The 15,555-nt window shown below is 40.1% G+C and overlaps 3 protein-coding genes across 3 annotated transcripts; 2 read left to right on the top strand and 1 right to left on the bottom strand.

Moving 5' to 3' along the window:
- Window positions 1-84: 84 nt before the first annotated feature.
- On the bottom strand, window positions 85-9,135 carry LOC145449514 (basal body-orientation factor 1-like). The gene is made up of 13 exons (XM_080327902.1): window positions 8,950-9,135; window positions 8,260-8,391; window positions 7,417-7,540; window positions 7,117-7,182; window positions 3,917-4,026; window positions 3,671-3,770; window positions 3,426-3,587; window positions 2,521-2,703; window positions 1,977-2,102; window positions 1,479-1,579; window positions 1,253-1,405; window positions 710-892; window positions 85-259 (listed from the first exon to the last, which is right to left on the bottom strand). Exons 1-13 carry the CDS (start codon window positions 9,018-9,020, stop codon window positions 133-135), a joined length of 1,638 nt encoding a protein of 545 aa, XP_080184028.1. The 5' UTR covers window positions 9,021-9,135; the 3' UTR covers window positions 85-132.
- A 1,280-nt stretch (window positions 9,136-10,415) lies between these two features.
- Window positions 10,416-11,745, top strand: LOC145449532 (PHD finger-like domain-containing protein 5A). The gene has a single exon (XM_080327922.1). It carries the CDS (start codon window positions 10,655-10,657, stop codon window positions 10,985-10,987), a length of 333 nt encoding a protein of 110 aa, XP_080184048.1. The 5' UTR covers window positions 10,416-10,654; the 3' UTR covers window positions 10,988-11,745.
- Window positions 11,746-11,818: 73 nt separating this feature from the next.
- Window positions 11,819-14,258, top strand: LOC145449512 (protein DENND6A-like). Its single transcript, XM_080327899.1, has one exon. The coding sequence runs from the start codon at window positions 11,819-11,821 to the stop codon at window positions 13,547-13,549; it is 1,731 nt and encodes a 576-aa protein (XP_080184025.1). The 3' UTR covers window positions 13,550-14,258.
- Window positions 14,259-15,555: the final 1,297 nt, after the last annotated feature.

The following is a 15,555-nucleotide window of genomic DNA, read 5'->3' on the forward strand; positions in this document are numbered from 1 at the left end:
AGGTTTGCCATAGATTACATATATCAGAGAAGACTCACTCCTGCGACTGTAGACATGGGCAGTCAGAATTTCATCACAAATGCGCTGTATATAAACTATATTGTATTTTCAAAATTTGAGAAGTGCAAAGATTCAATTGGCAACAACTACATTTGTCTGTCTCCCGATATCCGGCAAGGTCAACCCGGGAGCGCTCTGCGACGTCGTTACTGCCACTGGGTCCTCGGACTCGGTCAGAAACGTAGGTTGGTCAGGTGCACTGCAAAAAGATTTTCATCCGTGTCAAAGCAATCACGAAATTGTTCGCTGAGATATGACATAATAACAATAACATAATAGGGACATGTCACGTGAATGTTTGCCTAACTTTCAGCAGGAGCCTAGCATGAGGGGTTAGAAAGTGGTATCTTACAGTACTGAGGTAAATTTACACCATACCCCTCTAAGTTCTGCAATGGTCAAGCGTTGTCATAGTATAGGTGTTAGTGTAACATAATTTTAAATGTCAGTTACATAATACTGATACTGATGATACTAGTAAGGTAATTGACCTAGCGAGTCACAAATTTATCTCTTCATTATCATGTCAATGCCAGATGTAGCAGGCAAACCATCGTTTGTATTTAACTAGAACTCTTGGTCGCCTGATCCTTAGGTTATGTTGCGCCCCAAAGTGACATAGGCAGGCCTGATGCCTTTCCGCACTTACGGATTAGGTTTGTCTTTTATGCTGAGCTGCTTAGCCGTCGGCGGATGTGGGAGTGCTTGCTGTCCCTTCGATAGCTTCTTTTTGTGAGCGATTCCGTTCATCTTCGCGAAAAGTAGACGCAGAACTTTCTCCTTCTGCTCCCATGTTAACTCTCGAATGTCCACTTTTGTGCCGAGCGATGACCTATCACGTCGTCACATTACGAATGAAAATCATGAAAGACATTGGACGCATTGGAGCCTGACAAATTGAAATGAACCGTACCAACTCTGTGGAAATGCAATGGGCTTTGCAACCAACATGAAATTTTAAGATGAACACCGAACAGTATGCCCTTTTCAGTCTATTAAGGTGTGTGTTCTTGACCGTATGGGGTTGTTTGATGAAGATAACAAGATTGTGATAGCACAATGGGAACAGGCAGCTGAGACAGCTCTTTGAAATTGATAAGTAACTAGCTTCTCAAGTGGCTGTAATACTGCGTACGTGAAGTATTGGCTTTTTTGTATAGATTTCATTGAGGCATTACGCTTGCCTGCTTACCAGTTTTCTGCTTCGCTGAGATCAGCAAACACACTGTTAGTACTTGTGTCCGATTTCTGGAATGTCCTGATCTTCGGATAGCTCCCTTGACCTGCATGAGCCGCCATCATCTTCTGTTGGTAAGCGGCCTTTGCGGCTTGGACGTATTGTGATCTACGATTCAATACGACAGTATGTCAACTGTCAAGTCACATGTGATAAAAGAAGCACTCGTGAGATAAATTACCTGTTCATGGCTATTTCTGACCGCACTTGATCCAAGGCTTCCAAGAAGAAGACCTCAACGGCAGTACGTTGGTCCAGTATTGTCTTGGCAACGTATTTCACCTTGGAAGTTATTGATTTAATATGGCTACAAATCTGCTCACGAACATTATGTCATAAGATCAAAATCTTGTGATGTTACCACGGTTGCAATGATATCATATCGCTTGATCAAAGTAAGTCATATCTGTTTGAATAAACATGATCCATCCGTGCAGAGTTGTAAAAAAAGTGAAACAGGACTCTATCTCGGACTTGAATGGGTGGTAAATTGAAAATCACTCGACACCAAGCTTATATGAACAAATCGAATTCAAATCGAATGATAATTCCTTGTAAATGCAGCTCCACAGAACATACATCTATTTTATTGCTAGATAAAGTATAACAGACCGTTGACTTGTTTGTGCAACGGTGGGATTAGCTTTTCCAATATTCATGCGACGCACCGCGGGCTAACCTTGTTAAGTTCTTTCTCTTTCAGAGCAGCCGTTCGCTCTAACCGACATACGTCAGTCCGCGAGACTTGCATCTCCATCCTCTGCTTCTCTTCCAGTGATCGTTTTTCAGCTTGAAACTCTTGAACCTTGACAAATTCCGAATTTTAGAACGAAACTCTCAGTAAAACAACCGTACTGATATCTAACGGTACTATCACAAAGAAATTTATGATACACAATACGACTTCACCAGAAATAAGCGTTACGTGTCAAGATTGGATGATAAGCCTACAGCATGGCTACTCAACTAGCGGACCTAGTGTTGAAGCCGTTCCTTGCCAAGTTTAGAATCAACATTTTAAGATCTAGCAAGAAATAGAATATGGCAATTCTCCCGCTAGCTGTAACCATAGGACATCAAATAATTTTGCTTACTGCTATTGCTAGTACAGCTTTACCGGATTTTGTATACATACCATATTACACATGTATTACTTTAAACTTTTGTGACTGGGCCTTTGCTAAAAATAGTTGAGCAGCCGTGGTTTACAGTATGTAGCCTACCATAGTGCTGAGCGCTTGCTCGAGCAGCTCGTTCTTTTCTTTGAGTTTTGCTATCTTCTGCTTATTCTGTTTCGATTCTGTCACTTTTTCAGTCACGGTGGCTTCGTTCAACTCTTTCTGACCGCGTAGCAGCTCCACCTCGGTCTTGAGCTTTTCTCTTTCCGCTTTCAAATCTTGCGACTCCTGAATTTTGTTGAATTGAAAGCTTGACTAATTAGCGCAATCAGGAAAGTCTGCTTTAGTACTCCGAAAAGTAAAAGCATTTGTTACTGACCACCTTTGGGTGGATGTTAGATTGATGGACCGTGCTTGGTCGTTCAGACATCCCTCCTCTGTTCATTATATCACATTGTACATAGTTTGTCTCAATCTTATGGTGACTTGACTTGAGTCATTTTTTCAAATGCGTAAAGTGACTCGACTCACGTCTATTTGTGAATAGACTCGAATTGTACGTGAGTCATTGTGTGCATTACTCGAACCAAGTCATTTGACTCGACACTAGGACAGACAAGACGGACATTTCATTGTAACTTCGAAGAATAGTAAAGTCACCACATTATTGGCATTTCTTCTATCAGTCCTGATACTTGGAAAATAGGGCCAGAAAATTAGGATATTATGAATGCGAGCCATTCTATATCACTCAAGCAAAGTTGAAACGGATTGAACTCAAAACTGAACAGTCAACACAATGACTTGGACTTGACTAGGTGGTGAATTGAAAATGACTCGACTTGACTCGAGCCAAAACTATAAAAGTGAGATTGACTTGTGACTCGGAACCTTGTTACTTGGTTACAACCCTGGTTTGTCTTGAGCAGACGAACCTAATAGAACTGCTGATTATGACTATTGTTGCTATGTATATAAGCAATCTTTATAACCCAGCAAAGGATGCTTACCTTGATGTGGTAGCTGAGCGCTTCATTCAATCTGACGTTCTCTTTATACACCGACCTTGTGGCTTCGTCCAAATTTGCTATCGCCTCCGTGTGGGCTCTCTCGGCAAGCTCGGCAATTTTCTGACTCGCCTCTCTTTCCAGACGGAGTTTCTCTTCAAAAAACTGAAAGAGAGAAGCAGTTGAAGCATACTCTCAAGTCACGGATGAAGTATTTTATTATCGGCATGGGCATTCGTCAAAAATACCTTGTGTTCCATTTTCTGCACGATGTCTTTATGCTCCATGTTTGCCATATACAAGCCCTCTTTGATTTCATCAAGCTCCGCTTGCATCTGTGCACGTTTTCTGGAAAATATTACTTTTGTCAACGACGTCCGTCTATTGTATGTTGCTAACAGATCGTTTGTAAAAAAACATAAACAAACACTCATTCTAGGAGGCTCTTCTTTAGTACAGTGAATTGTAGCTATTAATGGATAAATTTCATCTACCTTCTGAATTCTTTCACAATTTTCAGCTCGGATTGCATGAGTTTAACTTCGTTTGTTCTCTGATGTAACTTATTTTCAAGTTCAGCAGCCGAAGTATTGAATTCCGCCATCTGCAAAATGAAAATACATTTTCATTGAATGTTTAGTTAAGTATGCTGTTTTGATTCGGTACATAGACGTAGGGCAGGGGTTCTCAACTTCCCTTGTATAACGGGCCGCATTTTAACAGCAAAAGACGCTGCGGGCCGCAGAACAATATTACCATGTATTTGTAGGCTAATAATAAATTTAGGCTACTGTAGCCTATTTACCAGCCGTATACGGTTATTTAGTACATTTTTATGCATTGTAAAGTAATAATGGACAGCGTTCGTAAGTTTGCAGCTGCTGCTTGTTGTGAGAATATATAGTGTAGGCCTATCTTCTAGCGGCGCAAGTAAATCTTTTCATGGAGGGTGCATTGCATTCGTTGCCAAGTCGGTATATGCAACTTCAAACCCTACCACCAGAGAACCGAACTCTCTGTTTCAATGCGTGAGCGAGCAAGTATAAATTATGGTAACTTTTGCGTTACAGAGGCCATTATCACATTGCGCTCTGAGTGATATGAGAAGAAGTGGCGTTCCGGGCCATTTCTGAGCAAACCAATCACCCCTTATCATTTCCTTCCATGCCTGGAATAGAAGCCGGCTTTGCCAAGTTGATATTTTTTGCTGGTCCCCTCCCCACGTTTGCCCAGCCAGCATTTCCTCTGCATATATTATGCCAAGTCGGTGGATTCGTCCGAGGCTGGGTTAAAGTAGTATGCGTGGCAATGTGTTTCAGAACATGCGATAAAAGATCGACTGGCATTAATGTTACTCGTCTGGTCACGATTGAATCGGACGACTGTATCTGTATCGACTGTATGGTTATGGCTCATACCGTCACGCATGACTTTAGTTCATGCTGACAAAGACTTTTGTGTCAACTCACTGGAGTTGAAGGTAGTGACAAGTGCAAGTTTCGGTTAAGTCTTTCGTTGCTTTATTTACAGCTTAATCATTTATTGGAGTATAAAACTCACTAATAAATGCATAATTGTACATGATTAAGCTTAATACAACCATATACTCCAATAAATGATTAAGCTGTAAATAAAGCAACGAAAGACTTAACCGAAACTTGCACTTGTCACTACCTTCAACTCCAGTGAGTTGACACAAAAGTCTTTGTCAGCATGAACTAAAGTCATGCGTGACGGTATGAGCCATAACCATACAAGGTGATGTTGCCCTTGCCGCTAAGTTCCAGAAACAGCAAATATTCGCACATAATGTTTAGGTTTTATTGAAATCACACCTTCTATAGCAGATTTCTTGAGTTTAGCCATATTCTAAGCAATTTTGAACGATGCGTCTGTAACGTAGTCGGCAATCTCAACAACCGTTCGCATTGCGTCAAACACTCTTTAAAAGTGTAGGCCTACTACATAGCGGGATTCCCTTGAATCCGATTCCAGTCTAATGCCGATTCAAAACAATAACAATCTGAAGTCGAGCATATCTCAAGAAACGCCCCATTAAAGCAGTGGTTCTCAATTTGTTTTAGACACGCCCACCTTTTTGATAGGGAAAAATTTCGAACCCCCTAACGTCATATAACAAAATGCAACCAGAATGCTAGGAATACAAACGGCTAGTTTGATGGCATGGAAGGTTATGGCTGTTGATGGGAGAACTCTCAAATACGAAACCAGACTATACACAGTGAAATAACTATGAATTGGAGATAAATTGCGCGCAGTGCGAACTTTTTTTTCAGTCGACCTCATTTTCGCGCCCCCCCTTCAGGTGCTTTCACGCCCCAAGAAGAACCGCTGCATTCAAGAATGAATAATCAAAAGAAACAGAGACGGTACGATAAAAGTGCTAAGAACCTAAATTAATTTGTAACAATACTGTGTCAGTAGTACTTGCGTTATAATGAAAGATGTCGCGGGCCGCAAAATAATCGTCTGTGGGCCGCGGGTTGAGAACCCCTGACGTAGGGCTTTAGCTTACAGGACTCTGATCTATCACCTTATATGATCAATTGATCATGATCAGTTTCCAATGACCAGTTCTGCTAACAATTAGGAAATGTAAGGCAATTTCGGAAGATCCACAAAACTGATGTTTCGCAGTAGGTACAATTGAAACGTACTGTAATTTTCCATGTATAATGCGCAAAATTTTACCAATTTTTAGCCCTAAAATAGGGGGGTGCGTATTACACATGGGTACAGCAAGCCTTGAAAAAAAATCCCTCGATCAAAAACTTGAAATCACACTTTTCTTCATGTTTGTTTAAATCGCGCATCACCTCTAGCCATTGGGCCCAGTAATTCGTATAATAGAGTGTAACGTGCTGCCAAATAGAGAAGCGTGTTTCTAATTAACGAGAGTCGTCTGCAAAGCACACGATCACTTGCTGCGTTGGTTTGCAGTTTGTACGCGAGCGAAATCAGGTCGCTGATTGCTACAAGCGTGCGCGGCAATCCTTGTTGATTCATCGCGTCAACGACAGGCCTTAACAATCGCATACACAAGAGGCCATGTGCGCAAGATATAATCGCTTGCGTAATCAGTCGCATCTCCAACAGGACTGGTGCGCCCGACATAACCATTGACCTGAGCAGTGAGCAATTGCATCTGTAATTGTAATAGGCCTCATGCGCAAGATGTCGTATGTCGCTAGCCTGAACTATCGCGTCGCCGACCTCACAGGCTTTGGCAACTATCTACTCTTGTTTAGAGACAATGCCGTTAATTGTATTATGATTAGCGATCATAATGTCATGATTGTTCGACAGTGACATCGCAAAACAGAACAAACTCGAATACTAAACCGCAACTATTCATGCAATCATGTACTGCGAATGCAGGGTGCGTACTATACATGGGTACAGGCTTTTTCCCAGAATATAGACGTCATTTTAAGGGTGCGTATTATACATGGGGGCGCACTATATTCGGAAAATTACGGTAACTACTTCGTGATGTATTGTGATGTTCTCAATACAATGAATTCCACCCATGAAGGTGGACTAGACCCACTAACACAGTCATGTATAAAAGATACCAGTACACACCAGTACTGAGACTAAACACAAACTATCGGTTCGCACCATCCCTAGTAGCTCTATGATTTGAAGGGTAAATTGAAAACAACATACGTACCAGTTTCTCTTTTTCCAGGCGACTTTCCTTTCTCAGATCTCGCAATTCCTGTTCCAGTTCTTGAATCTGAAATCGTGGTTACGTAATGAACAAGCAAATCCTGGTACTCAGCGAATCTAGTATCTCTGTTCACGATTTTCGCTTATTTCAGTAAATTCAAGCAAATTGAAAATATGTTGCACAACATACAACAAAAATGGGAATAAATAGCTGTGCAAACTAGCTAAATGAAATAGCATTGGCATGGGCTGATGTAAAAACAAGTTGTTTCAGGGTGTTGCTTTGAAGTTACCTACTTACCTTATCATCTTTATCCAATTCACCCTTTTTCATGAATGTTATGACATCGACCGTGTCTTTCTCTGATTGGAACAGAGTATCATGCAATTTTTCATTGTCGGTTGCAAGCTTTTTACAAGATTCACTGAAATGAAAGTTGTTTTGAACGAATTTATGCACAGTAGCACACGATTTTACGTATCTATTTCGCCTGGCGGCATATGTCACTCAATTTTCAGCACTTGTCCTTTTATGTTACGGTATCTAATGTTCATTTTAATCCAGTGTGTGTGCCTCTTACTTATATGTTAATGATAAAATTAATAATAAACTTAACAGATAGATGGTTCAGACTTTTTCTGTCGATAGCACTTCAAAATGCGATGTACAATTATTATAGTTTGTGCATTTTGGCATAGAACTCATATCAGCACTATACAGGATTGAGTTCCAATATTGTAGCCTAATCTATAACAATTTACAACAGATATAACAGATGATCTTAACTTCACACTCGAATGCATAGTCAGACTATGTTACAATAGCTTGACTAACAAACCTTAATGATCTACAATAAAGTTTCAACGAGAGAACACAGTGAGAAATGTTATTATGGTCATTGGTCAACCACATAAATGATAATAATTTACTATAAAGGTGCCCGCTGCTCATATGTGCTACTAGAATTTGTAAACAAACCAGAGTAAATCACCACAATTTATAAATATCAATCTATTTAACCATGTGATTCAAATTGAGTCCAAACATGTTGCGTTTGACAGGATATTATCGGATTGAAATCATTTTGTTGGTTTCACAATTTCGAAAAAGCAAATCATGCTTTAATGTGATTAGCTTGCTCACCGATATTTGTTTCTTGACACCTCCGTCACCTCCAGTCTGCTTGCCCAAAGCTTGGCATTGGCGACCGCCATCGTAAGTTCCGCATCCTTATCAACCTTGACCTTTCCGGATTTCTTTCCTCCCTTTCCTTTTCTGAAAACGATGAAACAAAAATATCAAGCCTTCCAGAAGGTTCAATGAGCTTGATTTAAGAATACAGACTTGTACGAACTACTGGATTTTCAAAATGCGGAACTAGAACTAGAACCACTCACATTTCCAAAGTCACGAGTAGAACTAGAAGTAACAATCTTTAAAAATTTGCAACCAGCTATCTTAAACACTACCAACTTTATTACTGAATTGTAAACGAACTAAGAAAAATTTGAGACCAAATTGGAATTTCAAACTTGAAATGGGAGGAGTTTCGATACCCAAAATCCACCCCCTGGATACGTCACTGCTAGTAGTGTTGACTCTAGAGTCCGCAATGGATGCGTGTGAATATCACACAACAGAACACCGGTATCACGACACATGTCTACTAGTTGTTCAGACACTAATTTATTTTCAAAATGTACAACTCACTATTCAGACTCCACAATTAGAAATAGCCAAGAAACCAGTAGGCCTATTTAGTTGACCATCAGTCAATTAACTAGATTGAAGATTGCAAATTTGTGCAAGTCTGATACACAAAGTGAAACTCACCCTCCCTTCTTTCCCTTTCCCTTGCCTTTCTTCCCCTTCCCTCCCTTTCCCTTTTTGCCTTTCTTAGGCATTTTGAGGGTGTGGCGTCACCAATTCAATCAGCAGATGTAAGCGACTATATTCTCTGTAACATTTTAATGCTGGCCTAATAGGCCTGAATTTCAATGTGTCATTAATGCCCAGATTGAATTGCTGTATTTTTGTTTCAAGAATGAGGAATCTGTTATAAAGTACTGTTGCTCAAACATGATTTAAATAACTCCGATACCTACTGTACGAAAATGAGACAACGTCGACAAACTAAAGACTAAATGATTGGCTTCAGTTGCGGCTATAATGATTTTACGATAGACTACTATAAAAATGCGATAAAATGAAAAGGTTATATGCCTACTCTATAATGGTACCAGTATCCAATATAATCAATGCAACAGACAAGAAAATATGCGCTGCAGGCGTATCGAATCTCTTCTGCAGCAATTCTATTATCCGGTATTTGAAGTGTATGGATTAGCACCTACATTTTATAGCTTGCCCTTTTTATGTTATCTTCTGATACTTTTAATTCAGTGTACAGGCCTCTTATTCTCCGGTACTTGTTCTCGGTATCTTTTCATTCACTGAGATGATTAAATTATTAATAAGCTGAGCTATCGCTGTCATCTGCTTTCTGCTTTGCTGTACACTTTGATTTATTTCGGATGCTGTTATGATGAATCAAACAAGGTCAATTATCTCTGAACTCAATGCCACTTAAATCACTTTCACTGAAAATGGACTTCCATGTTCGCCAGTTTCAATGTGATTGACAGCTTGTGTCGCTACGAGCAACTGCGCTTCTAATGGTTATTTTCCAAACAGAGCATGACGTCACTCATTTTCAAATTATATTTTCACTAATGTTTGAAGAGTTAGAAGTTTGACTGAAGAGCTTTCAACCTCACTAATTATACAGTGATGACACATAGCTATATATATACCTCAAATATTTTGATAGCTATAATTACGAATCGGGACTAATTTGCAACCAATGCAGGCCACGTTTGTGGCCGCTAGGTATTACAGTCCACGTGGTGCGTGAGGTGTCCAATTTGCTGCTCGACAAATAGATTTACATATACTCATTTTTACTTTATTTAAATGTCATTACAAGGTGTTGAATCGAAGTGCAGTTATCAATAGTATTGAAACAGCCACCTCAGCATAGTCGAAACTCGAAATGTCAGAGAAATCTTCCGTCATTCTCATCACAGATTCGCTCAATGGTTATGATTAGTCATTATTCAGATTAAATAAATTATCATTTTTCCAATTATTCTACATCCCACGCTCTGATCAGTGCGTTCTTTTTATATTATCCTATATTGCTGTTCAATGTTTATTCTGTGTGTATGCCTCTTCTTTACATAGTCTAGTCTCGTGTGGATGTCTAAATCCAAGGAATACTCCTAGTTGCTCCGACATCTCCGTATCTTTTTGCTTCTTTGCAATCTTGTTGTGCTTTTGTAAGGATAAAAGTATTAACAATAAACTGTACTCATTCGTTCAGCAACGAGGTGTGGCCGCGGCAGCGAATTTCTGATAGCTTATGCCACACGTTCATCATCGTCTCGACTTCGTCGACTTTGCGCGAGTCTGGCTGTTTTTGAGGTTGAAGAAGAAGGCATCGTAACCAGATCGAAGTTATCCAGGAGGCAATCTCACAATGGCTAAGCATCATCCGGATCTGATTTTCTGTAGAAAGCAACCAGGAGTCGCCATCGGAAGATTATGCGAAAAGTGCGACGGTAAATGCGTAATTTGCGACTCGTACGTAAGACCTTGCACATTGGTTCGAATTTGTGACGAGTGCAATTACGGATCTTATCAAGGTCGATGCGTGATATGCGGAGGTCCCGGAGTCTCGGACGCTTATTACTGTAAAGAATGCACGATTCAAGAAAAAGATCGAGATGGATGCCCGAAGATCGTTAATCTGGGAAGCGCCAAGACTGATCTGTTCTATGAGAGAAAGAAATATGGTTTTAAAAAACGATGATATTACACTGTTGCAAAATTTCTAGCGAGGGAATCATATCTCCACCAGCACTGACGAAAGGACCTAGCATTCGATCAGGGACCAGTTATTTTATTGTTTCGAAAACAAATCTTTGAAATTATTTTCCTCTTTGATGCCCAGTTGCATGGGAAACGGAACGATCCAATACTGCATATTTCATTTCGAACTATTTTCTAAAATACTGTATAACAAAACCTGCGACACATGCTAGATTATTGAATAATGTTTTACTGTCTTTGTGCAAAAAAAAACTTTCATAACTCGTTTCGAACCATTTTCTGAAATTGGCTACTGCATCAAAACCTGTGACACACTCAATGATTATTTTACTCCACCTGTGCAAGAATGGAATTGAGTTTGTTTACCATGTTTACCATTTGTGAGGTACTTAAAAAGCAGGTACAACAGGCATAACAATAGATGGAATCATCAAAATGCTGCAATCTTGTTCATGTAAACTATTGATGGATGGTATTGTTGAGAGGATTATCTTATTACAATGTCGATACCTTAAGTGGATCAATCATTTACTATTATGCATCTGATCGTTCTGTTGAACCCAGTTGTGATGGCGTTGTATTTTCCACTTTTATAGTCAATAAACTGTTTTAAGTGGCAGTTATTGCTGAATGCTGAGTAGCTTTGACTAAAAAAAACTCAACACTCCTTTTTCGTACTTTGCTATGTCACATTGATTACAAACCCCAATGCTGCTAAAGTGTGATATTGTTCTATAGGTTTTTCAGCATTCTTTTAAATTAAATCGGTAATGTAACTTTGTGCAATCGATAACGCTACGCACGAAAGTCCATGATGGATGCAGTGAACGCCGAAAGTGCTTCTAATACTGACAAAAGCGACGAAAAGGTTTCTGCATTGCTATGGGACAGGTTCCACAACTGGTTGCATTGCGTTTGCGTCGTGACATTTGATTTGGAGCTCGGTCAAGCGCTCGAGTTCAAGTATCCCGCCGCTGCAGAATTGTCTGATAAGGAACGGACTAATATTTGTTACCTATCATTTCCCGACTCCAACTCTGGATGCATGGGCGACACACAGTATTGCTTTAGAATTCGACGGAATTCTACAGCAAATGGAAGCATTCCTAAGAACGAATTCACTGGCGATTTCCCAGCGGCACTGCATCCCGATGACTGCCATTATTATGGGTACGTTTACTTTCGGCAAGTTCGCGATAAAACGTTAAAGCGTGGATATTTTCAAAAATCAGTGGTTTTACTTAGCACGTTGCCATATTTTAACTTCTTCAAAGAAATTGTTGAAATCATTGCGCCAGAATACTTTGATCACGGAGAGAGCTGCCTAGAAACTGCTTGCCATAATATCAATCAATGGACTTGTGCAGTTCCAGGACGTATCGTTCAATTACCTCTACTTGGCACGAAGGTTCGCGTGCGGATACCCTCAAAAGGAGATAAGCCAGGACAAATATCTGACATGAAAACTGTGGGCGGTGTTTCTAGCGAGTACCAGTACACTATATCCTCAGTGCATGAACTTGATATAATCCGTTTTTTTCAGCCAGTGCTCATGCATTGTCATTTACTGTGGGAGTTAATTTTGCTTGGCGAACCGTTAGTTGTGATGTCAAATTCTCCTGAGGTGTGTGCCAACACTGTTTTATCGTTGATATCATGCATCAGTCCTTTACGTTATAGCTGTGATTATCGTCCCTATTTTACTATTCATGATACTGAATTTAAAGAATTTACAAGCCGAGCACAGGCACCTCCACGTGTTCTACTGGGTGTCACGAACCCGTTTTTCACAAAAACATTACAAAATTGGCCGCACATCATCCACGTCGGCCATGTCGGAATGCCTACTTCTTCATCGATGTCATCTTTGTTGTCTTCTGATAAATTGAAAAAGACAGCACAGATCAAAACATTTGATACGAAGCCCGGAGTGTATACCGAGTATAAAATGTTTTTAAAACGTGACAAAAGCTTTTTTAAGAGTTTTTTGAAACCGGGACATCGTTTTACATCAACCGATTCTGTAAATTTACGAAGACACTTTCTCGAACTCACTCAAAGTTTTATGATACCTCTCGAACGCTACATGGCGGGTTTGATGCCTCTCCAGAAAAATATATCTCCACTGCGTGCGCCGCCTGTATTGAAATCGTTTCGGCCCGACGAATTTCTAGCCACCGTTGACACGCAAGGGCCTCATTTGACTTCCGTCACAAAAGGAAATTGGACCGGTCTGTACAAGAAGTTCTTTCAGAGCTCCAACTTTGCGGCGTGGTTGAACGGCCGCCGTGCGGAAATGGAGACGAAAATCGCAGAGCTGCACTTGAGCGGGCTGAGCGAAATGAATCTGGTCGCGTGGAGCGAGGGTAAAAGCGAGGTTGAAATTGTCGACATGATTTTACGTCTCAAAGACAAATTGAAAGCTGTCGAATCCGGAGAAATTCAAATCGCGGATGAAAAAATGAAAAAACTACAAGTTCAACTTGGTATCGTGATTGAAACCTTGCCTGACGACCTACGTCATGTGATAAATCTTGGGTAGGAATTGCTTTGAATATCGATTTCTGCACATGATCTTACATTGCATTGCTGCCAATTGCACGATTTCAGTATACCATAGACTCATCGTTAACTAGGACTAGGCACAATCGAGTACCTGAGTGATTCAATTCGGGTATCACTCATTATGGCATCACAACAGTATCAATGATGCAGAAAGTTCAAATAGATACCTTTTATGCAACATCATAGAATCTAATGGCCACTGGTAAATTTCCTCTTATTGGCAAAGAGTATATAATTTCAACAGCGAAAATATTGTCCTCACTACTCGACTCAAGGTTAGAACACTCGAATCATTGTACCCAGTCCTGGTCGAACGATTTTTTGTTGCGATCATCTTTGATTTAACGACAATTTGTTCTCAATTGTTACATAGTGACGAGAGCAATGAGAAGTGCCATATTTCAAATTGAAGTTTCGAGTTGGAGCGTTCAATTATGCGAGCACATTTGCATGCATTCAAAGAAACTCTGTAGTTTTAGTTTTAATCGTTGAAGTGTCGATATTTTTATTTACTGTACTTCATAAATTCAGTTACCTTGTCTACCTTCGTCTCATGACAACTACTTTCGCCTATTTCTCACATTTCAGAATGTCCGAATCATTGATTCACGCCACGTGTCAATTTGAAGTTGGTTTGTCAACTATTTTATTGTCATCAAAATAAATTCCCTCAACTCATGCTCCAATATTTTGTTCCGCAATGTGGGGAGCACTGCTTCGTATTCTATTTTATTCTTCAAGGCCGTCTTTCATTCGGATTTGAAACTATTTTGCCATAATTGTGTTGCTACAGTACAGAGGCTGGTTCTTGTATCTAGGCAGTCCTCATGATTATGTCAACAAGCACGTCACAAGTAGGGCTGGGCACAATGATTCGAGTACTCTAATCTGAATCGAGTACTAATTTTAATGATTCGAGTCGAGTAGTAAAAGACCATTTTTTCGAGTACTGAAATTATGCGCTCCTCGCCACTGAAAGTTACTTTATCAACGAAAATTATAGTTTTGATGCTAATTTTCACTGTTGAGCCTTGAAACCTTGATTGCCCTTTTTGTAGCATACGAAACATACAGTACAAAGCTACGAACGCTACTGGGAATAGCACATTTCCGGAGTCATGTTCGTCCCACAATATTGTCACCAAGTGCAATGAAATAGGTATGGTCGAAAAAATACCAAAGTATAGTTAATGTGATGGATAACAGGCATTATATTCTTTGTGGTCGCATAAAAGGTACATATTTGAACTTTTACCCATGACACTCTGTTATGACGTCATAATGAGTGATACTCGATTACTCGACTCGAAGCATATGACGTGATTCAGAATCGAATCACTCAGGTACTCGATTTTGCCCAGCCCTAATCACAAGTAGTAATTTTAAAAGATACCATATGGCCACTGAATTTGAGTTTTCTACCTCGTTGATATTAGTGAGCCGGATTATTCATCAATTTTTGTAGTACCGTAAGTTATTGTTATGTTCACCGTACCTGGCTTGTGTAGGAAATGATAATGTCATGCACCACGGCGATGAGTGAATACTGAATAATCCCTTCCCCCGAGTATCCATCATTGCTGGCCGATTCATGGTATGTAATGAATTTATCATCAGTGGACGGCTAAGCGATTCATATATTGACATTATTAAACAAATCGTAGCTATTGAAAGACCCACTATGTACTTTTCATTCATTAATGTCTTGCCCAGCGGAGGATGTCGCATGGGGTCTTCACCCCACATCCCTGTAATTTTTTCCTATGTATAATTACATTGCTCTTATGTGCGAGCACATCGCGTGATTCCCATGACCAAATACAAATGTTTGCTTCTGTTTGTATCGCCTTTTGAGGGGTGTCCAACTCGAGGATGGTGGGCCAAATGAGGTTACCCACATGGTCCTGGATCGAGCCTACGCTTGAATGCTATGGAAAATATGAACTAAACTTCTTATCTGCCTGGTGTGAGCACTGCGTTTCA

Source organism: Botryllus schlosseri, chromosome 11, assembly GCF_051294905.1.
Source record: "Botryllus schlosseri isolate E-star chromosome 11, Bs_hap1, whole genome shotgun sequence".
Classification (NCBI taxonomy): domain Eukaryota; kingdom Metazoa; phylum Chordata; class Ascidiacea; order Stolidobranchia; family Styelidae; genus Botryllus; species Botryllus schlosseri.

What these genes read in the sequence shown, in the direction of transcription:
- LOC145449514 (XM_080327902.1), bottom strand. Translation starts at nt 9,020, where the DNA reads ATGCCTAAGAAAGGCAAAAAGGGAAAGGGAGGGAAGGGGAAGAAAGGC. An exon ending in GGAAAGGGAAAGAAGGGAGG is followed by an intron (nt 8,392 to 8,949) that starts GTGAGTTTCACT and finishes CATCGTTTTCAG; the next exon opens with AAAAGGAAAGGGAGGAAAGA. An exon ending in AAGAGAAAGAACTTAACAAG is followed by an intron (nt 1,580 to 1,976) that starts GTTAGCCCGCGG and finishes ATAACTTCCAAG; the next exon opens with GTGAAATACGTTGCCAAGAC.
- LOC145449512 (XM_080327899.1), top strand. Translation starts at nt 11,819, where the DNA reads ATGATGGATGCAGTGAACGCCGAAAGTGCTTCTAATACTGACAAAAGC.
- LOC145449532 (XM_080327922.1), top strand. Translation starts at nt 10,655, where the DNA reads ATGGCTAAGCATCATCCGGATCTGATTTTCTGTAGAAAGCAACCAGGA.